Here is a 27,279-nt window from a genome sequence, read left to right on the forward strand (position 1 = left end):
ACTCCTAGCTCCAGCCTCCAGGATAAGAGCATCAAATGCACTTTCTGAACTCCAGTCCCCCTCTTCTCCCCTCCAAATGAGTGTTTAGCTCCTTATCTGCAAAATTAGGATACCAATGGTTCTCATGAGCTTGTGAAGATTAAATAGTTAATAATTGGAAAAACACCGCGCACCAAGGAAGATATAAAAGAGCGTTCGATAAACGGCATGTCTCAGTTTGCTCTCTCTATAACAGTCGATTTGGGGCCGGGCGTGGTGACTCCCTGAGCCTGTAATCCCAGCACTTGGGGAGGCCGAGGCGGACAGATCACCTTAGGTCAGGAGTTCAACACTAGCCTGACCAACATGAGAAAACCCTGTCTCTACTAAATAATACAAAAATTAGCTGGGCGTGGTGGAGGGCACCTGTAATCCCAACTACTCTGGAGGCTGAGGCAGGGAGAATTGCTTGAACCTAGGAGGCGGAGGTTGCAGTGAGCCTAGATCGCGCCACTGCACTCCAGCCTGGGCAACAGAGCAAGACTCCGTCTCAAAAAAATAATAAACAGTGATTCGGTTGAGGAATACACTGATAAAGAAGGCAGGCAAGTTTCCCATTCACCAGTCAGTTCTGTGGGTTTCTAACGTGCTTTCGCCCACTTATAATTAGAGTCAGGAGAGGCTAGCACTGACAGGCAGGCAGTAGTCACATGAAAAGTGGCCTCCCCAGTCCTTTCTTGGAATTTTGTTTTTTCCTGTGGCACTGTGCCTGGTGTGTGTTAAAACAAACAGGAAACACCGTGTCCAGCCCCACCACCACCCCTCACCCAGAACTGGGTGCTCGTTTCTCAAATTATTGAAAACAAATATAAAGCAAGCATAGATGGATTGTATTTTAGGAGGAGCTGGAATGTTATTTTATTTTATTTTCACATTTAATAAGATTCTTCCACTTTAATGCATAAAACCCTTTGATATCAGTGTCAACCAGGAAAATTCATGTTAGAAAAAATTGGAATGAGAGCTAATATTCTATATTCAGAACATTTGAGAAAGCATTTTTGACTGTTACAAAAGTTTATTTAACAAAAAGTCTAATATGAAAATGTATATGACCTAATTTCCCTATGGAGAGAGGACATGGGTTTCTCTGCTCAACAGCCATTATTTATACTCGTTCCAAGGCTTCTAACATGATGATACTATTTCCTCGTATTACCACCATTCCAATATTGTTCTGTTGCCCACTAGTTGCCATCTCCACACATTCATCTATCACAAGGTTCATAAAGGGATCAAATCCCCGCAATATTCCTTGGACATGTCTGCCACCATTTAATTTCAATGATAACTTCTTGTCCGTAAATTTTTTCAACTCGGGAGGGTGAGCTTTGCTCATGGCGTATACTCCGCGGGCTCACAGATGCCTTGGAACTGAATCTATTTTATTTTTTAGACAAGAGTCTCGCTCTGGCACCCAGACTGGAGTGCAGTGGTGCAATCTCTGCTCACTGCAAGCTCCGCCTCCAGGGTCCACGCCATTCTCCTGCCTCAGCCTCCAGAGTAGCTAGGACCACAGGCGCCCGCCACTGCGCCTGGCTAATTTTTTGTATTTTTTTTTAAGTAGAAAAGGGGTTTCACCATGTTGGCCAGGATGGTCTCGATCTCCTGGCCTAGTGATCCACCCGCCTTAGCCTCCCAAAGTGCTGGGATTACAGGCATGAGCCACCCCGCCCGGCCTAGAGTGTTACCTTTTGAACATTGGATATGATGCTGTACTCATGGATATCGCAAACTTAGAATAATTTTCCAGAAGTCACTGCTTCCCAGTCGGAAGGAGGTCCCAAATGAATGAGACGGTAGTTGGAAAAGAATATATTCAGTGATATCATTTCATATTTGAGAAGAAAACTCTATTGCTTTTTGAGATGAGGGTCTTGCCACGTTATCCAGGCTGGTCTTGAATCCCTGGGCACCCAGGCTCAAGTAATCCTCCCCACTCAGCCTCCTGAGTACCTGGGATTACAGGTGCATGCCACTGCTCCTGGCCCCTACTGTTTTTGAGCTGCAAACTATAGAAAGTCAGGTTCCAACAAATCTCATTTGGGAGAGTATACGTTTTTGGGTTTTGGTGTTTTTTTTGTTTGTTTGTTTTTTGAGATGAGTTTCGCTCTTGTTTCCCAGGCTGGAGTGCAATGGCCCGATCTTGGCTCACCGCAACCTCTGCCTCCCAAGTTCAAGCGATTCTCCTGCCTCAGCCTCCAAGTAGCTGGGATTACAGGCATGCGCCACCATGCCCAGCTGATACTGTATTTTTAATAGAGACGGGGTTTCTCCATGTTGGTCAGGCTGGTCTCGAACTGTCGACCTCAGGTGATCCGCCCGCCTTGGCCTCCTAAAGTGCTGGGATTACAGGCGTGAGCCACCGCGCCAGGTCTTCTCAATTTTCTTAAACTTATACTCTCCTGCCGGGTGCGGCGGCTCACGCCTGTAATCCCAGCACTTTGGGAGGCTGAGGTGGGCGGATCACGAGCTCAGAAGATAGAGACCATGGTGGAACCCCTTCTCTACTAAAAATACAAAAAAAAATTAGCTGAGTGTGGTGGCGCACGCCTATAATCCCAGCTACTCGGGAGGCTGAGGCAGGAGAATCGCTTGAACTTGGGAGGTGTAGGTTGCAGTATGCCGAGATCGCGCCGCTGCACTCCAGCCTGGCGACAGAGAGCGAGATTCCGTCTCAAAAAGAAAAAAAGAAAATTGAGAAACACTAGTTATAAAATGAATGGGACCCCTTAAGAACCACACAGCTGTCCAGGCGCGCTGGCTCATGCCTGCGAGGCGGGCGGATCATGAGGTCAGGAGATTGAGACCATCCTGGCTAACGCGATGAAACCGCGTCTCTACTAAAAATACACAAAATTAGCCAGGCGTGGTGGCAGGCGACTGTAGTCCCAGCTACTCCGGAGGCTGAGGCAGCAGAATGGTGTGAACCCGGGAGGCGGAGCTTACAGTGAGCTGAGATCATGCCACTGCACTCCAGTCTGGGCGGCACTGCCAGACTCTGTCTAAAAAAAAAAAAAAAACCGCTGACGTCTGATGTCTGATAACAGGAAGACCAATCAAGCTTTCCCATTATTCCCAACTCAGATCTGCATTCTCCCAGGCTCTCAAAGTCTCTCCTCAGGAACACTTCGTTTCAAGGAGATCAACCAGGAGGATTGAGCAATTCCTTGAAGATAGGATGGAGAGGCCGGGCATGGTGGCTCATGCCTGTAATCCCAGAACTTTGGGAGGCCAAGGAGGGTGGATCTCCTGAGGACAGGAGTTAAAAACCACCCTGGCCAACATGGTGAAACCCAGTCTCTACAAAAATACAAAAATTAGCCAGGCATGACGGCAGGTGCCTGTAATCCGAGCTACTCAGGAGGCTGAGGCAAGACAGTCGCTTGAAACTGGGAGGTGGAGTTTGCAGTGGGTCAGGATCACACCATGGCACTCCAGCTTAGGCAACAGAGCCAGACTCCATTTCAAAAAAAAAAAAAGATAGGATGGAGAGAACACCCAGGAAGACTGCAGACCTTCTCACTAGAGGGATGCTCTTCTCTCTAAGGCTTGCTCAGCAATCAACTATTTACTGAAGACCAGTGTTACTAGTGCCAGAGTTATTACTCCCATGGAAATACATAAAGACCCTATATGAAAATTATTGTAGGAAAAAAGTACCTACTACTCCAGGGAGTGTTGACCACTTAAGCTAAAAAAGTTCAAGAGGAAAAGAATTAGGCTGGGCACAATGGCTCACACCTGTAATCTTAGCACTTTGGGAGGCTAAAGCACTTTGGAAGGCTGAGGCAGGAGGATCACTTGAGGCGAGGATTTTGGGACAAGACTGGACAACATAGCAACACCCCATATCTTAAAAAAAAAAGAGAGAGAGAGAGAGAAAAGAACTGGAGACACAATACTTGACAGAAACAGGAAGGAAATTCTGGGTGAGAGGATTAGCGTAAGCAAAGATATGGACATAGAGACAATAGGAAATAGGAAAAAAAGTTTCTGCACATCATAGTAAGTGAAAAATAAATGTTTGCACATGACAGTGATGCTTGGCATTAGAAAGTAGGAAGGAAGCTAGGCACAGTGAATCATACCTGTAATCCAGCAATTTGGGAGACTGAGGCAGGAGGATTGCTTGAGTCAGGAGTTCAAGACCAGCCTGGGCAACATAGCCAGACTCTGTCTCTACAAAAAAATTTTTTTTTAATTAGTGGGGCATGGTGGTATGTTCCTGTAGTCCAACTGCTTGGGAGGATCTGAGGCCAGAAAGTTGAGACTGCAGTGAGCCATAGTTGAGCCATTGCACTCCAGCCTGGGTGACAGAGTGAAACCCTGTGTCTAAAGAAATTTTTTTTTTTTGAGACAGAGTCTCGCTCTGTTGGTTGCCCAGGCTGGAGTGCAGTGGTGCAATCTCGGCTCACTGCAACCTCTGCCTCCTGGGTTCAAGCAATTCTCCTGCCTCAGCCTCCCAAGTAGCTGGGACTACAGGCGCCCGTCATCACGCCTGGCTAATTTTCGTATTTTTAGTAGAGATGGGGTTTCACCGTGCTAGCCAGGATGGTCTTGATCTCCTGACAGGGAGATTTATTTATTTATTTATTTATTTTTATTTATTTTAGAGACAGGGCCTCATTATGTTGCCCAGGCTGGTCCCTAACTCCCGGGCTTAAGAAATCCTCCTGCCAGGTCAGGCACAGTGGCTCATGCCTGTAGTCCCAGCACTTTGGGAGACTGAGGCGGGCAGATCACGAGGTCAGGAGTTTAAGACCAGCCTGGCCAATATAGTGAAACCCCATCTCTACTAAAAAAAAAATACAAAAATTAGCCGGGCGTGGTGGCACTACTCAGGAGGCTGAGGCAGAAGAATCGCTTGAACCTGGGAGGCGGAGGTTGCAGTTAGCCATGATCATGCCATTACACTCCAGCCTGGGTGACAGAGCGAGACTCCATCTCAAAAAATTAAAAAAAAGAAATCCTCTTGCCCCAGCCTTCCAAAGATTGCTGAGATTACAGGCATGAGCCACTGCTCCCAGCATTTTTTTTGTTTTGTTTTTTAGAGACAGGCAGGGTCCCACTCTGTCACTCAGGTTGGAGTGCGGTGGCACAATCATAGCTTACTGCAGACTCCAACTCCTGGGCTCAAGCCATTCTCCCACCTCAGCCTCCCGAGTAGCTGGGATAACAGACATGCGCCAGTAAGCTAATTTTTTTGTATACGTAGTAGAAATGGGGTTTTGCTATGTTGCCTAGGCTGGTCTCAAAATCTTGGCCTCAAGTGATCCTCCCGTCTTGGTCTTCCAAAGTGCTGAGATTATATGCATGAGCTGCCGTGCCCAGCCAAGTTTCTGAGTTTTGTTTATTTTGGAAGGAGTCTTCCTATGTTGCCCAGGCTGGTCTCAAATACCTGGGCTCAAGCGATCCTCTGACCTCAGTCTCCCAAATAGCTGGGACTACAGGTGAGCACCACCATGCCCAGCCAATCTCCATGTTTGATTGTTAAGTGGAAAAAGCAAAGTGCACAACAAACATACTATGGAGCTGTTGCTAAAGGAGAAGCACAAGGCCTACACATGTTTTTATTTACATATGTAAGCTCTGGAAGGATATACAAAAATCTGGTCACAGGGGTTGCCTCTTGGGAGGAAAAAAAGGGGACTGAGGAGAAATAAAAAGACTTTTCATTGTACATTCTTTTGACCCTATTGTATTTTATATCATTTGCACATTTATTTAAAAATAGTTTTCAGAAATTTAAAAGCAGCTCTTTTTCCAAAGTGCTCTTCACTTCATGTCATGGGTCCTGTATCCTAAGTTCCCCTATTTCAATCACAGTGCAAATTCACCCTTCATAGGCGTGCCTTTCCCGCATCTAGACTCACTAGAAATAGCTGATGTATCTCTCCTCCCTTGCCTGCCCTCCACAGGAAGAGAAGCAATGAAAAAAAAGAAAATGAGATCCTCTGGTCTCTGTCACCTTTTTATCAACTTGTACTACCTGCCATTATCTGACACCCACATCTTTTCCTGAATCTGCCTCCTCCTATGGGACAGCAACATCTTCTTAAGTTGCAGATGATGGAGAAAAAAAAATTTAAAGAAAAAAAGGGGGCAGGGGGAGGGAAGCCCAGAGTTTGGCCAAATGCACTTTTTTCAAGTTCTTGCTTGAGCTTAGATTTCCTTTCCGCTTTAAGGACATGCCCTCCGGAAAGAAGGGTGTTTTGTTTCCAGCCAACACGGAACCAAACTTTTTCATCACGTGCCTGGCCCAAGCCAGTACGCAGCTCTGTAATGAGATCACCATGGCCAACCTCCCACCCGAGCAAAAACAAGGTTAGCTGGCAGCACAGCGGCAGCACAGCGGCAGCAGCAGCCACCAAAGTGGGGGCTGAAAGGGAAGAGAACTTAGATTTGACCTGTGCAAGGACCACAGAGGAGCCTGGACACAGCCCACTGCTGAGGTAAGTGGGAACTACGGGGGAGGGGTGGTGTTTGCAAAGGTCAGGACATGTCCAAGTTCACTTAAAGTAAGGGCAAAACACACTCTTCCCACCTCCGCCACCACCCTGTCCTCTCTACTTATGTCAGGGTTAGATTTGCCTCCAGACAGTGTCCTAGGACATTTCTGTAGTGCAGTCGCCTCGTCTCTTACTAATGTCTGCATCCTCTGCCTGTGTTTGTACCATCTACCTCCTCAGTAGTCTAATTTTGCTAGCAATTGACAGGTGATTGTAATGGACAAGTAATTGTTTGACTTTAAAACCATGTAAAGGAGCAACTCATAAGTCAGAACTCAAATGAGAGACAGAACAAACTGGAAGAGACTGTTGGGAAGCAACTGCTGCCTAATTGCTTCTCACCTCTAATCTGCCATCACCTGGAAGGTAGGGGGCAAAATACAAGTTTTAAAGTCTCTGGATAGATGTGTGGATTATGAGCTAGACAAGTAGGTCGAAACTCTTTTGATGCAACATATACTTGGATTTACCGACAGTGACTCCAGTTGTTACATCGTTAGTGGCTTGATAGTACCTATGGAAACACTCTACGAAGGTTATTGGGTAAAGGGCATACAATAAGGTGTGTAGATGGAGATGAACAATAGAACAGTGGCTTTCCAGGTGCTCCTTATAGGCCCTTTGGGGCTTAAGGCAAGCAAGATAAGATGCCGATTTGTGGGTTGCTTCAGTTTAATGTGCAATTCCAATTAAATTTCTTTGAGTGGGATATACAGATTCGATTCAATTTGCTAAAACACAAATGCACTAAGCATCAGCTTCTAACTTTACTTAGGAAAGTAATTAGCACAAGGGAATGGCGCTAAAATGTTCAATAGCAAAAGTTGGACACTTTTTGAGGGCAAAAAGCAATGCTTTTGATTCGTGTATCTCTTATTCGACAAATCCTTCTTGAGTATCTGCTACATGCCAGGCTTGGGCTTGATTCCGTGGATCTCATGGTAAACAAGACAGGCAGGTTCTCGGCCTCATGGACATGCAATCAAGCAGAACAGTAAGCGCAAAGTGTGCGAGTATCATGCAGCAAAAGGAGTGAAGAGAGTATACTAAAACTGGCCCATGGGAATCATTTTTAACCTTTCCTTTCATGCATTTCATCTTCTGTTTTTGTTTCTGTTTTTTGTTTTTTGAGATGGAGTCTCACTCTGTCACCCAGGCTGGAGTGCAGTGGCGCAATTTTGGCTCACTGCAACCTCTACCTCCTGGGTTCAAATGATTCTCCTGCCTCAGCCCCCCAAGTAGGTGGGATTACAGGTGCCTGCCACCACACCCGGCTAATTTTTGTATTTTTAGTAGAGATGGGGTTTCACCATGTTGGCCAGGCTGGTCTCCAACTCCTGACCTCAGGTGATCCACCCACCTCGGCCTCCCAAAGTGCTGGGATTACAGGCATGAGCCAACGTGCCCAGCTGCATTTAATCTTTATTTTATTTTATTTTTTTCTTTTTCGGAGGCAGACTCTCGCTCCAGCGCCCAGGCTGGAGTGCAGTGGTGTGATCTTGGCTCACTGCAACCTCCGCCTCCCAGGTTCAAGTGATTCTCCTGTCTCAACCTCCAGAGTAGCTGGGATTACAGGTGGGCACCACCACACCCAGTTAATTTTTGTATTTTAGTAGAGACGGAGTTTCACCATGTTGGCCAGGCTGGTCTCAAACTCCTGACCTCAGGTGATCCGCCCACCTCGACCTTCCAAAATGCTGGGATTACTTACGTGAGCCACCGCTCCCGGCCGCATTTCATCTTCTTAAATGAATATCGGCCACTCTGTCTTCTATATAAGCCTCAGATTAGTACAGATGTTGAGTCATAGCAGCTCCTCAAAACCCTCTTCACCAGAGGCTTTAAGCTGTGTAATTACATTACAGGTCAGTCTCAGCCCTGGAGGCCGACTGCTCAGCTTTTTCCTAGCATGCAGTCTGAGAGCAAAGGCTGAAGTAAGGGGAGTTCTAATCTTTGGGACAGTTGCCCTCTCCCTGTGTCATTTCTTATGAAATAGAATTTATGCTATTCCCAAAATACGTACAGCACTAGGCAAAGTGTTAAGAAGCCTAGATTTTGCCAGAAACCATGTGGAGTTTGGAGCAAGTCACTTCTACTATCTAGGGCTTCCTCCTTAGCTTATAAAATGGAAGGGGTAAGCCAGATGAACATGAGGTCTTTTTTTTCCCCCTTTAAGAGTAAATTGTCTCAATAATTTTACAAGATATTTACAAAATAATACACTTTCACATAAAGGTGATGCATTTATATTTATAAAATAGGAACATTCATCAATCATGCAGAATATCTAGGAAACAAGAATATAAAAGAAAATCTTGGCCGGGCGAGGTGGCTCAAGCCTGTAATCCCAGCACTTTGGGAGGCCGAGACGGGCGGATCACGAGGTCAGGAGATCGAGACCATCCTGGCTAACACAGTGAAACCCCGTCTCTACTAAAAATACAAAAACTTAGCCGGGCGAGGTGGCAGGCGCCTGTAGTCCCAGCTACTCGGGAGGCTGAGGCAGGAGAATGGCGTGAACCCGGGAGGCGGAGCTTGCAGTGAGCTGAGATCCGGCCACTGCACTCCAGCCTGGGTGACAGAGCGAGACTCCGTCTCAAAAAAAAAAAAAAAAAAAAAAAAGAAAATCTGGGTCGGGCACGGTGGCTTATGCCTGTAATCCCAGCACTTTGGGAGGCCGAGGTGGGCATATCACCTGAGGTCAGGAGTTCTAGACCAGCCTGGCCAACATGGTGAAACCCCGTCTCTACTAAAAATACAAAAAATTAGCTAGGTGTGGTGGGGGTGGGTGCCTGTAATCCCAGCTACTTGGGAGGCTGAGGCAGGAGAATCGCTTGAACCCGGGAGGCGGAGGCTGCAGTAAGCCAAAGTCATGCCATTGCACTCCAGCCTGGGCAACATGAGTGAGACTCCATCTCAAAAAAAAAAAAAAAAAAAAAAAAAAAAAAAAAGAAAATCTGAAAGAGTTGGGCTGCAGATAAATAAAACTCAAGATTAAACCATCTGTATTCCTTCCAGCTTCACTTTATTCCTATGTCCTTTACTCAGATTCTTGAGGTTGTAAACATTAGCTATAGCTTCACTGTGTCATTTATCTAGATTGGGGATTCCTTAATAAAAAGCCTGCATAATGAGAATCATCTGCTTTCAACAAAACCACATAGGCAGGGCAGAGTGGCTCACGCCTGGAATCCCAGCACTTTGGGAGACCAAGATCGCTTGAGCCCAAGGGTCTAAGACCAGCTTGGGCAACATAGGGAGATCCCACCTTTACAAACATTTTTTAAAAATTCACCGCCGACATGGTGGCACAGACCTGTAGTCCCAGTTACTCAGGGGACTGAGGTGGGAGGATCACTGGAGCATAGAAGATTGAGGCTGCGGTGAGCTATGATTGAGCCATTGCACTTCAGTCTGGGCAACAGAGCAAGATGTTATCTCTAAAAAATAAATAAAATCCTTGGTTCACACTAAAAAACAAACAAACAAACAAAAAACCAGAACCACACCAAAAAGCATCTAATTTGCTACTAGGGAGGCTGAGGCAGGAGGATCACCTGACCCCAGGAAGTCGAGGCTGCAGTGAATCATGACTGGGTCACTGCACTCCAGCCTGGGTAACCGAGTGAAACCCTGTCTCAAAATAAATAAATAAATAAAATTTGGATAAACTCACAATAGATATCAAATTCACATTAAGGGAGTATCTATTCATTGTTGTAAAATAATTAGAATCTTTGGCCAGGCATGGTGGCTCATGCCTATAATCCCAACACTTTGGGAGGCTGAGGTGGGAACATCACTTGAACCCAGGAGTTTGATACCAGCCTGGGCAAAGTAGTGAGACCCCGTCTCTAAAAATTAAAAAAAATAAATAAATGTTTTAAAAATCTTTACTTTTAGTGCACTTCATTTCTTTCTGTCCTCTGAATGTATTCCATTCTAAAATAAGTATGCCATTATCCTCCTTTCTCTGGAAAATCAAAGTTATACGATTTTATAAAATAGGGCAAAAAGCATGTCTTATTCATCTTTCTATCCCCTGTGCCTAGCATTGTCTCTGGCATGTGATAAATATTTCTTGAAAGAATAATTAGTATTTTAGAGAAAACCTGTCCTTTGGTATTAAAACACACACACACACACACACGTGTGCGCACACGCACACACATACACACTATCTAGTTCACTATTCATGGCTAATACAAGCCAATCTCATTCCTTTGTGTCCCTTTCAATCCCTGACACTTAACCCTGTGTTCATCAATATCAATGTATTCTATACTTTTGTAGTCTCAGTTGGTATAATGAGCACTGAATTCAAGTTCTGCCACTAAATATGTGTCCAGGCCAGGCGCAGCGGCTCACGCCTGTAATCCCAACACTTTGGGAAGCCGAGGCAGGCAGATCGTGAGGTCAAAAGATTGAGACCATCCTGGCCAACACGGAGAAACCACGTCTCTACTTAAAAAAAAAAAAAAAAAAAATGACCATCCTGGTTAACACCGTGAAACCCCGTCTCTACTAAAAATACAAAAAAATTAGCCAGGCGAGGTGGCGGGCGCCTGTAGTCCCAGCTACTCGGGAGGCTGAGACAGGAGAATGGCGTGAACCCGGGAGGGAGCTTGCAGTGAGCCAAGATCGCGCCACTGCACTCCAGCCTGGGCGACAGAGTGAGACTCTGTCTCAAAAAAAAAAAACAAAAAAAAACAAAAAAACAAAAATTAGCTGGACTTGGTGATGCATGCCTGTAATCCCAGCTACTCAGGAGGCTGAAGCAGGAGAATTGCTTGAACCCGGGAGGCAGAGGATGCAGTGAGCCGAGATCACACCACTGCACTCCAGCCTGCCAACAGAGTAAGACTGCATCTTAAAAAAAAAAAAATAGGTGTTCAGTTGGAAGCCAAATACTGAATATCTCTGCACCTCCACTTCTTCAGATAGGTAATGGAGGCATCTGAATAGATGAGCTCTAATACGACTTCCAGTTTTTTGTTTTTTTGTTTTTTTGTTTTGTTTTTTTTTTTTTGAGAGTCTTGCTCTGTGGCCCAGGTTGGAGCATAAGCCACCACATCTGGCTGATTTTTTTAATATTAATATTTTGTGGATACAGGGCTCCCTGTGTTTCCCAAACTGACTCAAGCAATCCTCCCGCTTCAGCCTCTCAAAGTGCTGGGATGACAGGCGTGAGCCACCATGCCCAGTCCAACTTCTAGTTCTTAAGACGGCACACTTCAAAAGGTAGAAAAAAAGAATTAGTCAAGTCAGAGAAAGTAATGACGATGGTACTTCAGTGTATTAGTAAATGTTGTTGCTAGTTTTATTGCCAAAATTTCTAACTTGAACACTATCATTAGCAAAGAGTGTTAAGGAGCTTCTTTGGGTGAAGACCCATCTGCCTACCATGTTTGAGGTCTCCCCTAGAACCTTTCTGACTGACCATGTTCATGTAAAACTGAAAACATGTCCTCAGGCAGGCGGAGAGGCACAGAAAGCAAGCTGCTTTGGCATAAAATATTCAGCAGAACAATACAGTTGGAGGACTCAGTACCTAGATAAGTATCTCTGGAGATGGCATATGGCCATATTGGCATAACTAAAGAATAAATGACATGTCAGGAAATGCTTCGTTGGTTCTAATGAAATGAGATGTCAACAGATAAATGCTGCTGCTCTTACAGCCAAGAAGCATTCCCACGACCAGAAAGTAAGCAATCATTTTCCCTTTGGCCAGAAGGCGTACGTGGAGCATAGGAGTCCAGTGTCAAACATACTTATCAGCCCCTAATCACTCAGTCTCAGCAATACCCAGTTTCCATAACATGGACACAGTGGGCGTGATCAGCACTCTGCCCTGTAGAGTGAACCAGAGCTGCCTTCTTCCAGAGCCAAGATCTTATTGTACTGACAGTCATCTAGTTCCTCTTGGTTTTTGTTTTTAATTGCAATATCTGATTCTGTTTCTTTATACTTTATACCCAGCCTGTATGTCAAAAGGGTTTGAGGTAGCTTCCAATAAAAGGATATATAGAACAGCTTCAAATAAATAAAAACTGATAAGAAACCATCAGACAATAACCTATATCATTTTGGTGGGGAAGGTGTGATTTGTAGAGAAAATAAACAGGTGCTTTAAAAAGAGGGGTAAAAATGGATTATCCAATTTTCTTTGCACACCATAAGAAAGCATACCACTTCTTCCAAAGAGGAAAAACTTCTGTGCACTTATTCTTTTTTGGTCTTTATCTGCTCAGTCTCTATGTGTACTTGTTTCTTTTTTTTTTTTTTTTTTTGGAGGCAGGGTCTTGCTCTGTCATCCAGGCAGGAGTGCAGTGATGCAATCACAGCTCATTGCAACCTCCACCTCCCCAGCTCAAGTGATCTTCCCACCTAATCTTTTTTAATTTTTTGAAGAGACAGGGTCTCACTATGTTGTCCAGGCTGGTCTTTTTTTTTTTTTTTTGAGACAGAGTTTTACTCTGTTGCCCAGGCTGGAGTGCAGTGGCGTAATCTCAACTCACTACAGCCTCCACTTCCCAGGTTCAAGCAATTTTCCTGTCTCAGCCTCCCAGTAGCTGGGATTACAGGTGCCCACCACCATGCCCAGCTAATTTTTGTATTTTTACTATAAGTAGGGTTTTGCCATGTTGGCCAGGCTGGTCTTGAACTCCTGACCTCAAACAATCCACCCACCTTGGCCTCCAAAGTGCTCGGATTACAGGCATGAGCCACTGCACCCGACCCCAGACTGGTCTTAAACTCCCAGGTTTAAGCAATCCTCCTGCCTTGGCCTCCCAAAGTGCTGGGAATACAGGCATGAGCCACCCTGCCCAGCCATACTTAACTTCTTTATTGGAATCATCTTCTGTATCCTCATAAAAAGTATACTGCTTCTTCTTAACAACTAAATAATGGAGTAGGGAATGTCGTCAATGGCTATTTTGGTATTCATGTGGCAGACTGTTAAATATTTTAAATATTTTTTTCTCTTCTATCTATCTTGTTTGTTTAACTATGGTCTGACTAAAAACAGCATTCTTCAGATAAGCTAAAATGCAGTCTGGGAAGAAAGTTCAGTTTTGAAGTTGGAGACCATGTATCCAAGAGCATGAAGAAAGCCTGGACACTGTCTTCTCTATAGAGATTTCTTGGTATACCAGATCTCCTGCTTGTCTAGTAGTTTCTTAGCTCTGGCCCAGACCTCTAGCCCAGTACTTTGGATATAAATTTCGGAATGATGAATATGTATCCAGACTGAGAGTTTCTCATTTTTGCATCTTCGGCAATTTCTACAGCTCCTTGCACATAGTAAGTTCATAAATGTTTTTGGAAGGAATGGATGAGCTCCTAAAGATCAAAGGCCATGTCTCATTTGCTTTGCAAGCTCTTAGCAAAGATAATGGAGTTGATAAGACAGGGAAAAGGCTAGGAGACTTGGACTTGTAAGTGAAGTTCCCTGTGGCGTGGCATGGCAGAAATAGTTCTATAAGCTTGAAAAGCAAACCAACCAACCCCAATTCCTCTCTACTCCCTTCCCAAACAGGATAGTTATCTCAACAGGGTCAACAGAACCTTTTATACTTCCTACACTGAAGAGGAAAATCCACATTGACACGAAGGCTCTGCCTGTTTGCAGATGGTTTGCAGACATTTAGATCTCCCAAGTATTTCCCAAGTTGAGGTGTTTGTTTTGACACTTGGTTCCTTGTCATCAAAATATTTGAGCTGGGCCTGGTGGTTCATGCCTGTAATCCCAGTGCTTGGGAGACTGAGGCAGGAGGATCTCTTAAGCCCAGGAGTTAGAGACTAGCCTCAGCAACATAGCAAGACCCCATCTCTATTTTTTTTTTTTTTTTTTTAAAGAGGGCTGGGTGCAGTGGCTCACACCTGTAATCGCAGCACTTTGGAAGGCCAAGGCAGGCAGATCATGAGGTAGGAGATCGAGACCATCCTGGCAAAAATGGTGAAACCCCGCCTGTAGTAAAAAAAAAAAAAAAAAAAAAATTAGCTGGGCGTGGTGGTGCGTGCCTGTAATCCCAGCTACTTGGGAGGCTGAGGCAGGAGAATTGCCTGAACCTGGGAGGCAGAGGTTACTGTGAGCCGATATGGCACCACTGCACTCCAGCGAGAGTGACAGAGCAAGACTCCGTCTCAAAAAAAAAAAAAAAAAAAAAAAAAAAAAAAAAAAAAACCACACAAACGGCCGGGCGCAGTGGCTCACATCTGTAATCTCAGCACTTTGGGAGGTCGAGGCGGGTGGATCACACAGTCAGGAGTTTGAGACCAGCCTGGCCAATATGGTGAAACTCCATCTCTACTTAAAAAAAAATACAAAAAAATTAGCTGGGCATGGTGGCATGCCTGTAATCTCAGCTACTAGGGAGGCTGAGGCAGAAGAATTGCAAGAACCCAGGAGGTGGAGGTTGCAGTGAGCCGAGATCGTGCTGCCACGCTCCAGCCAAGGTGAAAGAGTGAGACTCCATCTCAAAAAAAAAAAAAAAAAAAAGGACACCAACAAACAAAAAGCATGGGGGGGGAAATGAAACATTTGATAGGTTTAGCCCTAAAAGTACCTAACACCACTACCTCCCTTGTGCTTAATGATCCATGCTTTTTGGGACTCTGGACAGCAAAGTGCCAGGCTGAAAATGACCCAAGCCAGGCACAGTGGCTCATGCCTGTAATCCCAGCACTTTGGAAGGCTGAGGCAGGTGGATCACCTGAGGTCAGGAGTTCGAGACTGGCCTGGCCAACATGGCGAAACCCCGACTCTATTAAAAATACAAAAAATTAGCTGTGCGTGGTGGCAGGCCCCTGTAATCCCAGGTACTTGGGAGGCCGAGGCAGGATAATCGCTTGAACCAGGGAGGCGGAGGTTGCAGTGAGCCAAGATTGTGCCACTGCACTGCACTCCAGCCTGGGTGACAGAGTGAGACTGCCTCAAAAAAAAAAAAAAAAAAAAAAAGAACATGACCTTGCCTCATTCCAGAATCCTAGCACTGTGTGAAGGGCAGCTTCTCTGAAGGGACCCTTATCTACCTTGGAGATGCGGGCCAAACTCAGAATCGAGCCACAGGAACTGCTTAGGACAATGAGGGTGAAGAAAATAATTATTTAAAGAATAATTATTTGGAATCTTCATAAGCCCAATTTATTAACTAACATCTGTTGTCCTAGTTGTGGGGCAGGGGTGTTTACATAGGTTTAGGCTGAGACTTACCATCCTGAAATGCTTGCTCAGCTGTCCTGGAAGCTCAGGGGGTGCAGAATATGACTACAGAGCACCCTCTAACCCCCAAGTCCACAAAGGAATCCCAGCTGCCGTTCAGTATCAGAACCTGGAGTGAAGGAATGCCTGCAGCTGCACTCTACTAACTTTTCTTTTTCTGGTTTTCCCAGAACTTGCATTGAGGCAGAAACTGCACACTGACAAGCCACAGTAGTTTCCCTTGCTGTCAGTCAGGCAATGTTTGGGAAGGGAGCAGCAGAAGGGAGCATGGGTAAAGCAGGCCTAGGAGTGTGGACAGGGCCCTGTATTATCTAGAGTGTCTGAAACCCATTCCCCTGCCTCCAGGTGGGGGTTAGGCCCACGCCACACCAAACATCCTGACGCCTTCTCTCAAGTCAGAGGCTGTCTCCCTGACAGGTATCCGATGTCTCGGTATTTCTCCCTGAGAGGCTCTTCCTCTAAGCTAACTGCACCCCTCCTACTGTAATGGGACTCACAGTGGTAATGATAAGCAGCTTGCTTATCACCTCCTTCTGGTGTCCTAACTCCTCGAACACTGAAAGACACTTTATAGGTCACCATTCCCTCTTCCTTTCTTCAGCCTAAGTAATCTGTAAAAAAATATGTGGGCTGGGCACAGTGGCTCATGCCTATAATCCTGGCACTTTGGGAGGCCAAGGTGGGAGGATCGCTTGAGCTCATGAATTTGAGATCAGTCTGGGCAATGTAGTGAGACCCTGTCTCTACAAAAAATACAAAAATTAGCTGGGTATGGTGGTTTGTGCCTGTAGGCTGTATTCCCAGCTACTCAGAAAGCTGAAGTGGGAGAATTGCTTGAGTCTGGGGGGCTTGAGGCTGGGAGGCAGAGGTTGCAGTGAGCCATGATCAGGCTACTGCACTCCAGCCTGGGCAACAGAGCAAGACCCTGTCTCAAAAAAAAAAAAAAAAAAGAAAAAGAAATGTGAATGAGGCTGGGCATGGTGGTGTACACCTGTAGTCCCAGCTACTCAGAAGGCTAAGGCAGGAGGATCCCTTGAGCCCAGGAGTTTGAGTCCAGCTTGGACACCATAGGGAGACCCCATCTCTTAAAAAAAATCAATTTAAAAAAAGGGTTCACGCCTGTAATTTCAACATTTTGGAAGGCTGAGGCAAGAGGATTGCTTGAAGCCAGGAGTTCAAGACCACCCTGGGCAACAAAGCAAGACCCCCATCTCCTGATTGTTAAAATAAAAATTAAAAAAATATGGGTCAAAGGGGAGCAGTTATTTCCTAAGGTCATAGGTGATAAACATGCATTTAGAATAATAAAACCAAGTACGATCATATACAAAACAATAAAACATCTGCAGAGATGGAAATAAGTGGCACAAAGTCCAGTTTGGAACTTGGGTCCTAAGTCTGGCTCTGCTACTTATCATCTATAGACTCTGGGAGGTCACCTGCCTCTTCTTGTCTAGATTCTTTCATCCTTGTAACATGGCGGGACCAGATGATCTGTAGTGCTCGTCTCCAGCCAGGTTATGACACTATCTAATAGGGAAGGCCAATGGGATAACATGTGCTAGCTTCTCTGGACTGGTGTGCCTGCCTTGAATGCTGTGGTTGGGTCTGTGAGTTTAGTTAGGCTCAGGTGAAAGATGCTGGGAATGACAGGTGCTGTCTACAGGGATGACAGAGTGACGGAGGAGAATTCGTCATCTAAGTTTCAATTACTATTATTTAAATTTAAAATTTTTGAACAACTAGTACATTCATATGGTCCAAAATTTCAACCATATAAAAACAGAAAATATTTATTGCCAGTATTGTTTTTTTTTTTGTTTGTTTGTTTGAGACAGGGTCTCACTCTGTTGTCCAGGCTGGATCAGTGGTGTGATCATGGCTCATTGCAGTCTCCGTCTCCCAAGCTCATGTGATCTTCCCAGTTCAGCCTCTCAGGTAGCTGGGACCACAGGCATGTGCTACCACACCTGGCTAATTGTTTTTTATTTTTTGTAGAGACAGGGTGTCTCTATGTTTGCCCAGGCTGGTCTTGAACTCCTGGACTCAAATGATCCTCTTGCCTTGGCCTCCCCAAGTGTTGGGAATACAGGTGTGGGCCACTGCACCTAGCCTCAGACGTATTTCTTTTCTCTTTTTTTGAGACGAAGTGTTGCTTTGTTGCCCAGGCTGGAGTGCAGTGGTGCAATCTCGGCTCACTGCAACCTCCACCTCCCAGGTTCAAGCGATTCTCCTGCCTCAGCCTCCTGAGTAGCTGGGACAACAGGCATGCATCACCATGCCTGGCTAATTTTTGTGTTTTTAGTAGAGATGGGGTTTTGCCATGTTGGCCAGGCTGGTCTTGAACTCCTGATCTCAGGTGATCCACTCACCTTGGCCTCCCAAAGTGCTGGGATTACAGACGTGAGCCACCTGTACCCGGCCCTCAGACATATTTTTTTTTTTTTTTTTTTTTTGAGACGGAGTCTCACTCTGTCGCCCAGGCTGGAGTGCAGTGGCCGGATCTCAGCTCACTGCAAGCTCCGCCTCCCGGGTTCACACCATTCTCCTGCCTCAGCCTCCTGAGTAGCTGGGACTACCGGCGCCTGCCACCTCGCCCGGCTAGTTTTTTGTATTTTTTAGTAGAGACAGGGTTTCACCATGTTAGCCAGGATGGTCTCGATCTCCTGACCTCGTGATCCACCGGTCTCGGCCTCCCAAAGTGCTGGGATTACAGGCTTGAGCTACCGCGCCCGGCCAGACATATTTCTAATGATTGTCCTTCTAGCCAATTCTTGTTAGGCTGCATTTTTAAATGAGGTTAATGCCTGATATTCATATTCTTTTTCTTTTCCATAGAACTGTTGATTGGTTTCCGAAAAATCTTGGTTCATGTTTTTAAACCAACCAACAAGTAATACTAAAGAGCAAACCAAACCAACTTGCTAGAACTACTCTTTGCGTTCTGAGTAAGTTCACTTTTTTCTCTTACAGCAACAGCTCTCTAATAAAAGGGAGAAATGAAGAGAGCATAAATAAGTTTTTCAAGAAAGCATTAGAATACATTTTTGGCGGGGCGTAGTGGCTCATGCCTGTAATTCCAGCACTTTGGGAGGCCAAGGCAGAAGGATAGCTTGAGTCCAGGAGTTCGAGACTAGCCTGCGTAACATAGTGGGACCCTGCCTCTTAAAAAAGCATTATCGTACATTTTTGTAGTTGGTAGACCTAGCAGCTCCCTCCCTTCCATCACTCTTTTTCTTTTCTGGCATTTTTCTAGCTATTCTTGTACATTTATCTTTCCATGTAAGTTTTCAAATCAATTTGTCTGGTTTCAGGAAGAACAACTAACCTATTGTTTTTTTTTTGTTTTTTTGTTTTTCAAAAATCACTGCTAGCCATACACTTTGATTTTCTCCACTCCCTACTTCCTTAGATGTTTATGAAAATAACTCCCCGGCTTGCCTGTGCTTTCTCATTCCAGATGAAAGGAGAAGCTGGACATATGCTACACAATGAAAAGTCAAAGCAGGTAAATGCCAGCACCTCACCCCCAAACTGGTGAGAATGTAGTCAGTGGCTCTTGCCATAGCTGCACTTGCTATGCATCCAACATCTCCCCCAAGGGTTCGGGGTGGCTGACACATGGTAATGTCTTCATTTCAGTAACTGAGCAGAGTCCCCTTGACTCCAAACTGCCTTTTACCCACAACCCCTTTGCCTGAATGCAGAGTGCAAATGTGCGTTATGGAATTGAAAAGCGCTGTAACTGTCCCTCCCTTCTTCTCTTGGCTATCCTGCCTATAGCCCTTGGCATGCCCTATGCCTCAGGCCTTTGGAAAACCCCTTTCTATAACTTCCCTGGGGACAACAGAGGCTTTCTGGGGGTAGCTGAGAACTGGCTCTTGACCCCAGCTAACTCCTGCACTGCGTTTTCCTGCACATCACAGAGGACCTTTGTCCTGTTTATATTTCCTTCATCTGGGCTGCTAGAGAGATGAAAAAACCCAACATCCCCGAACAAGTATCTAATTCTGTATGTGAAATTGAGGTTTTAATCTGAGTTTGGTTTGATCAAACTCAGAAGATTAAAACTTCCAATGAGTCTAGAAAAGTTCCTGAAAATAGCCCTCAGAGGTGAGGCAGGCAGATTACCTGATGTCAGGAGTTCAAGATCAGCCTCGCCAACATAGCGAAACCCCATCTCTACTAAAAATCCAAAAATTAGCTGGGCATGGTGGCAGGCACCTGTAATCCCAGCTACTCCAGAGGCTGAGGCAGGAGAATCGCTTGAACTTGGGAGGTAGAGGTTGCAGTGAGCCGAGATTATACCACTGCACTCCAGCCTGGGCAACAGAGTAAGATTGTCTCAAAAAAAAAAAAAAAAAAAAAAAAAAAAAAAGTAGTGTCCTATTAGATCAGCTCCTCCATCACCCCCTCTGACACCCTGTTCATGGCCCCATTAGCTAATTGCAGATGAGCCCCAGGTACACACACTGTAGGGACCACCACCTCCAGTTATTTCCTATGAAAGAATATGAGCAGACCCCATCTGAATTTAGAAACAGAATATGAGTGGTCATTTGTAATTCCTGTCTGTGGTACAATGGAAACTGGTGATACACCTGGCAGCTGGTGTTTTCCCTCCCTGAATCTGGGGCATTTTTTGGTCATCAAGCTCACAATGACTTCTGGTTTAGAGGAGAACCTTTTGGAGGGGAATATATAAGGACCTCCCAGTGATTTCCAGTGGTCTCTCCTTGACCCACAGAATGGCTAGTCGTCTTGTCCAGCTGGGAGCCTGGGCTAATCTTGCTGGAAGGCAGAGAGGGGTTATTAAAAGTCAGAAAGTGGCTGGGCGCAGTGGCTCGCGCCTGTAATCCCAGCACTTTGGGAGACTGATGTGGGTGAATTGCTTGAGGTTTAGAATTCTACAACATGGCGAAACCCCAGCTAACTTCTCTACTAAAAATACAAAAATTAGCTGGGCATGGTGGCAGGCACCTGTAATCCCAGCTACTCAGGAAGCTGGGGCAGAAGAATCGCTTGAACCCTGGAGGCAGAGGTTGCAGTGAGCTGAGGTGGTGACACTGCACTCCAGCCTGGGTGACAGAGCAACACTCTGCCTCAAAAAAAAAGTCAGAAAAGGTGTACAATTCACTCTTTTCTCCCAAAGCAAGAGGAGGGTAGGAATGGAAAAAATAGGCCTGGCCTATGGACACAGTGAAGCCCATATGACTGGGAAAGGATTTCCTCATCATGGTTTTGGCAGATGCTGCTATGATATCGCAACCTTGCCTGCCCATTGGAATTGCCTGGGGAACCCAGGTCCCACCCCCAGGGACTCTTATGTAATTGGATTGGAGGGGACCCTGGGTATTGGGACTTTTTTAAGCTCCCAGGTGATTCCAATGTGCAGATAATGGGTAGCTCTATTTGCCAAGAGGACTGGTGATGAAATCCTATGGCTGAACAGAGGTTTGCCTGTCCTCTGACTGACAGAATTGCCTGCTAGTTTCTCTGGAGTCAGGCTAATTCCCTTCCCTCCCCCAACTTGAACTCTAATTTTCATAAACACACCCATGTACAGCCTGAGAGCTCCTGATAAGGAAGAGGCTCCCACAGAAGCTGGGAAAAAGTCAGATGTGCCTTCCTGGTTTGTTGAGATCCTGATCCTACAGCATTCCTGCTGTGCCTCAGCAGTGAGCTGGGTATAAAGGCAGGAGGCTTGCTGGGGTTTGACATTTCCTTGCCCTCCTCCAGGAGGGATACATCTGGGGCTCTATGAGGAGGACAGCTTTCATCCTGGGCTCTGGACTTCTCTCATTTGTGGCCTTCTGGAACTCAGTGACATGGTAAGTTGGCTCCACCCAGCTAGGGTGCAGTGTGGTGGTGGTTGGGGGTAGATCATAGGGGAAGGAGCTGTCCACCCACTCGTCTTCACCCAGAAACCTGAATGGTTTTTCTTCCAAGGCATCTTCAGAGATTTTGGGGTGCTTCTGGCTACTTTTGGCAAGCCCAGTGGGAGAGGCTGCTGACTACATTTGAAGGGAAGGAGTGGATCCTCTTCTTTATAGGTGAGGTTCCCAGACCACCAGCACCTAGCGTGTGGGTGCATGATTATAACTTAATTCTTTTTCTATTGTTTTGTTCTCTACTTTGGGAATTTTCAGTTTATTATTCCAAGGGATGAGGACTTGAAGTTCAAAAAAGTGGTAGTCCCAAAGAATACTAAACTTGTGGGCAGTCTGGAAACAGGATGTCTAAAAAAAGAAGCTGAGAAGTTGAGACTCCTCCCAAAATATAGAAAAATGAGAAATATTTTATGTAAAAATGAATGCACGTTTAGAGCAATAATCCTGTTTCTACATGTAATTCCACAAGCACAGAGGGCTGCCCTGTCTTGTCTGAGACTATGTACCCTGTACTTGGTACAGTCAGTGCTTGACAGCAAGTGGCCAGTCAATAAATATTTACTGACAGCTTAAATGGCTCCAAACAAGCCTAAGTAAATAAATGGAAGGAAAAGCCATGCAAACATAGATATTTATAATAGCATTATCTATAATAGTGATTGTCCTCAATCATACATTCACTCAAATCATAATTATACACAATTTAATATATATTATATGTAATATACATTTATTTATATTATTAATATGATATATAATGTTACTATGTGCTAAACTTGTTTGGAAAATATAGAAATATTTAAGATGGGAGGCCAGGCACAGTGGCTGACGCCTGTAATCCTAGCACTTTGGGAGGCTGAGGCAGGTGGATCACGAGGTTAGGAGTTCGAGACCAGCCTGACCAACACAGTGAAAGCCCATTTCTACTAAAAATACAAAAAATTTAGCTGGGCGTGGTGGCAGTCTCCTGTAATCCCAGCTATTTGGGAGGCTAAGGCAGGGAGAATCGCTTGAACTTGTGAGGGGGGTTGCAGTAAGCCAAGATTGCACCACTGCACTCCAGCCAGGCGACAGTGTGAGGCTTCATCTCGAAAAAAAAAAAAAACAAAAAAGAAAGAAGTATTTAAGATGGGGCTGGGCACAGTGGCTCACGCCTGTAATCCCGACACTTTGGGAGGCCGAGGCAGGCAGATCACTTGAAGTCAGGGGTTCAAGACCAGCCTGGCCAATATGGCAAAACCCCTTTTTCACTAAACACACACACACAAATTAGCTGGGCGTGATGGTATGTGCCTATAATCTCAGCTACTTGGGAGGCTGAGGCATGAGAATTGCTGATGAACCCGGGAGGCAGAGGTTGCAGTCAGCCTATATGGTGCCACCACACTCCAGCCTGTGCAATAGAGCAAGACTCTGTCTCAAAAAAAAAAAAAAAATTAAGATGGGCCAAGATTGGTGGCTCACACCTGTAATCCCAGCACTTTGGGAGGCCGAGGCAGGCAGATCACTTGAGGCCAGAAGTTCAAGACCAGCCTGGCCAACATGTTGAAACCTGTCTCTACTAAAAATACAAAAAATGAACCAGGCATGGTGGCGCATGCCTGTAATCCCAGCTACTCGGGAGGCTGAGGCACAAAAATCGCTTGAACTCAGGAGGCAGAGGTTGCAGAGAGCTGAGATAGTGCCACTGCACTCCAGCCTGGGTGACAGAGCAAGACTCTGTCTCAAAAAACAACACAAAAAGAAATATTTAAATGAAATGTTTCACTCCTCCATTAAAAAATGATGTCACAGTCTAGAAGGGAAGATAAAAAGTGTCAGTTGCCACAAAGCAAAATGCCCCTGAGGATTGTTTTCAACTAGAAGGATAAGTCTGACAATGGGTGGAACATTAAATATGACAGATTTAATGGGATCTTAAGCAGTCATTGAACAATGCAGATTACCTATGTATATGGGGAAAGTGGTAGAAAAACTTTATTAGCTTGAAGCTGCAATCTAAAAAAAACCCCAAATATTGTATATACTTTAGGTACAATCCTGTGAAAATTACCTATTACCTAGGTGATAAGCCAATATGAGAGGGAGAAAATGTTTCCAATTTTAAATGTTAGAGCTAGAAGAAGCTCAAGATCATCTTATGGTGTGCTTTTCATCTGTATTCCTCAGGCAGCCTTTGGAGTTCCAAGTAGGTAGACTCCTTGGCTGGCCCACTGGGTAACCACCAACCTTTTTTTTCCAAAGTAAAAATAGTTTATTTTTTCTGGGTATAAAATATGTGCTCATTGTTAAAAATAAAAATCAGGCAATTCAAATAAGCATAGAAAGTGTGAAAATCACCCTCTCTCATCTTCAAGAAATAACCACTGTTTATATATTAGTGTACATCTTTTATATATTGGGTATATAGTTGTACTTGTGAGATACCAACTATTTTTAAATCTTTTTTTCATTGAATAGATTGTAGGTATCTTTCCATGCCTATTAATGTAGACTTACTTAATACTCTAAGCTTCCCATTCTATTCCATTATATGGAAATACTCCAATCTATTTAGTCCATTCCCTACTAATGGGTATTTAGGCTGCTTTAATTTTTTTTTTTTTAATGCTGTGACGGACATTTATGCATACGAATAGATGTGTCTCCTTTTCTTCTTTCTCCCTTTCTGTCTTAGCTTTCTGACTCTCTCACTGTATTACTTCAGATACTGCCAAATTGCCCTCTAGAAAGTTTGTACCAATCCTACTCCCCTACAGTGCTGGCAAGTATTTTCCAAGCCCCAGCTGCCACAGATACTTCCGTTGATGGAGCATGAAGGGTGCTGGCGGAGGGGCACAGACACAGAATTAAGCAAAGCCTAGTCCTAGCTGGGCATGGTGGCAGGTGCCGATAGTCCCAGTTATTCAGGAGGCTGAAGCAAGAGGATCACTTGAGCTTGGCAGGCCGAGGCTACAGTGAGCCATGATAGCACAACTGCACTTCCATCTTGGGTGACAGAGCGAGGCTTTGTCTCAAAAAAAAAAAAAAAAAAAAAAGAAAGAAAGAAAGAAAGAAAGATGAGTTTTCCATTTGGGGAGATACTGGCTAGATGACACCTGAGGTTCTGCTGGTCAGTTAGTAGGATGACAGGGATTACGTTTCCTGACTGACTCCTAGCCCAGGGCTCACTGTGACCCATACCATACAGAGTACTTCCTTTGCTTCTCCTTCCTTGGCAATTCATAAAGGGTTCAGTGGGCACAGACTCCCAAATGTCAACCTGAATTAATTTCTATTTTAGAGTGTATTATATATCTTAACATACTTTCATATGTATTTACATGAAAACCACCAACCACCTTGAAGGTTGTTGTCCTCATTTTACAGCTAAGAAAATGAATGGAGACACTCCTTAAGTGGACTGTCCCAGTTCCTACCCAAGACTACAGGTAACCCCTTGGTCCCAAGCCCTAAGACCTCCCTGGCAAAGAAATGTCTAGGATGAAGCCTCAGTCACCATAAAAAAGTGTGTTCCGTTAGTCTATGTGCTGCGAGAACCCAAAGTCGCCCTGACTGTTTCTGCTTCCCAATCTCAGGTGCCATCCAAGTACCTTGTCTGTTCTTCTGGAGCTTCAATGGGCTTCTACTGGTGGTTGACACAACAGGAAAACCTAACTTCATCTCTCGCTACCGAATTCAGGTCGGCAAGAATGAACCTGTAAGTATTATTGCAACTTCTCCTGGTCAAAGCACAGGAAGCAAGAGCTAAAGCTACACTCAGAATTTTCACCACTGGCCCAGGAGAGACCTGGCCAGTGTGAGCCAAGCTATTAGCAACAAGGCTCCCCCAGTTTAGAAGGTTAAAGAGAGGAAATAATTTGCCCACAATCTCAGAGTCACTCAGCTAGTAGCCAGTCAAGACCAATGTTCTGGTCTCCTGATTCCTGGCCCAGGCTCTGGACCTGCTTGTGGTGCCCCATGGGACTGTGGTCAGCCTGGCACTGAGAAGGCAGGCAACTCCACTTTACCCATAGGAATGGAGACAGCAATGGCTGGATGCTAGAATATGGGTAACAGCTGTTGTTGTGAGAGAGGGAGACAGCTGCAAAAACAATGGATAACCCCACTATAATAGGTGGACAGTATGGATTCTGAATGTATGGGTGGTGGCTGTCTTTTAAACAAGTCCTCCTTCCTAAATACTCAATTTGACCAATAATGCAAGGCACCAGGGCAAATCCATAAGTGAGGCCCAGACCCTGCTTACAAGGCACTCCGACTTGCACAGTGCCAGGAAGTGGGTCCCACTGTTCCCTGAGTCTGGCTCGCCTTTTCTTACACAATAAGGAAAAGTTGATTCTGAAACTCAGGTTCTTTCCCCAGCTCCACCCAAACCACATCCTGGCTTCTTTCCCAGAAAAGACAATCATCTTTTAGTAATCTGCCCAGGTGTCTGGGTGAACCACCTCAGCTCTCAGGTCCTTCTGCCCCAGCCTAGCACTCCAGAAAGGCAAACAGTGCTCTTGACCCACTCCTTTGAAATGGGCCCCTTCCTGAACTGGAACTGTTGGCCTGGCTTACCATCCCCCTCGCTTGGGACAACAGCTGCCAGCCAGGCTCAGGGGCTTCCTCCAGGCCCAGCTTGGCAGGACATGAATCAGAGCCTAAAGTGTCAAACCCTGTGCTTGGTCCTCGAGAACCCTTCATCTGTCAACCATGGCTGTTGTAGCACCATTGACTAATGCTCACATCTTCAACTGAGGCCAAGAACCTTCACTATTCAGATGAGGAAACAGGTGTTACATGGGTAAACTACGATTCAAACTCAGGCTTTTTGACTTCAGGGCTCACATTCTTAATCGGCTCTCCAGAATATTACCTGCCGCCTGTACAACCTTATAGTCTACACAACGACTACAGAGCTACATTGGAAGATCTCATTGCATTCTGCAGAAGCTGAGGTTCAGAAATGTCCAGTGACTAGTTCAAGATCAGATTGCTACTAGGAAACAGAGCCAGGGCTCATCCCATCTGACACCAAGTCCAGTGCTTCTGTACCATGTGCACCCTCAGGTGGGCACAGAAGTAGGAAAGAAACTCACGAGGCCATTTAATTTTTGGCTTTTTCCACGAAGGACTGGCCCCTGAACTAAGACATCAGAAACAGATCCTCAAGTGGGAGCTGAATGCTACCTGGTGTTCCTATGATCCATCCCTGCTCTGTTTACTCTCCCACTGCCTGAATGGCTACTTCACACCTCTCTAACACCTCCTCCCCTAACCGCTGGCAGAGGGAAGGCCTTGCTTCCCATTTCACTAAGAAAATTTAAGGCTGGGCGTGGTGGTTCATGCCTGTAATCCCAGCACTTTGGGAGACCAAGGTGGGCAAATCACTTGAGCTCTGGAGTTCAAGACTAGCCTGGGCAACATGGCAAAATCCTGCCTCTGCAAAAAATACAAAAATTAGCTGGGCGTGGTGGCACATGCCTGGAGGAGAATCGCTTGAACCTGGGAGGCACAGGTTGCAGTGAGCCGAGATTGCACCACTGCACTCCAGCCTGAGTGACAGAGCAAGCCTCTCTCAAAAAAAAAAAAAAAAGAAAGAAAAGAAAAAGAAAAAGAAAAT

General features: G+C 45.3%; 2 protein-coding genes and 1 pseudogene across 3 annotated transcripts in view; 1 reads left to right on the forward strand and 2 right to left on the reverse strand.

Moving 5' to 3' along the window:
• Positions 1-890: 890 nt before the first annotated feature.
• On the reverse strand, positions 891-1,418 carry LOC112426778 (small nuclear ribonucleoprotein G pseudogene; annotated as a pseudogene).
• Positions 1,419-6,227: 4,809 nt separating this feature from the next.
• The window catches only part of LOC105482395 (fatty acid hydroxylase domain containing 2), a 31,477-nt gene continuing 10,425 nt past the window's right edge, over positions 6,228-27,279 (forward strand). Inside the window, exons 1-6 of one of the 2 annotated variants that reach the window (XM_071098173.1) lie at positions 6,228-6,494; positions 18,619-18,728; positions 19,241-19,288; positions 21,520-21,611; positions 21,730-21,833; positions 25,250-25,371. In XM_071098173.1, coding sequence (XP_070954274.1) covers positions 19,241-19,288; positions 21,520-21,611; positions 21,730-21,833; positions 25,250-25,371 — 366 coding nt within the window. In that variant the 5' untranslated portion in view covers positions 6,228-6,494; positions 18,619-18,728. The remainder of the gene's footprint in view (positions 6,495-18,618; positions 18,729-19,240; positions 19,289-21,519; positions 21,612-21,729; positions 21,834-25,249; positions 25,372-27,279) is intronic. The other variant, XM_011742457.2, reaches the window with a different exon arrangement.
• The window catches only part of LOC105482396 (La ribonucleoprotein 1, translational regulator), a 155,955-nt gene continuing 152,231 nt past the window's right edge, over positions 23,556-27,279 (reverse strand). The window contains exon 20 of the mRNA XM_071098163.1: positions 23,556-24,684. The gene's annotated coding sequence lies outside the window, so the exon portion shown is untranslated. The remainder of the gene's footprint in view (positions 24,685-27,279) is intronic.

Source organism: Macaca nemestrina, chromosome 6 (assembly GCF_043159975.1).
Source record: "Macaca nemestrina isolate mMacNem1 chromosome 6, mMacNem.hap1, whole genome shotgun sequence".
Lineage (NCBI taxonomy): Eukaryota > Metazoa > Chordata > Mammalia > Primates > Cercopithecidae > Macaca > Macaca nemestrina.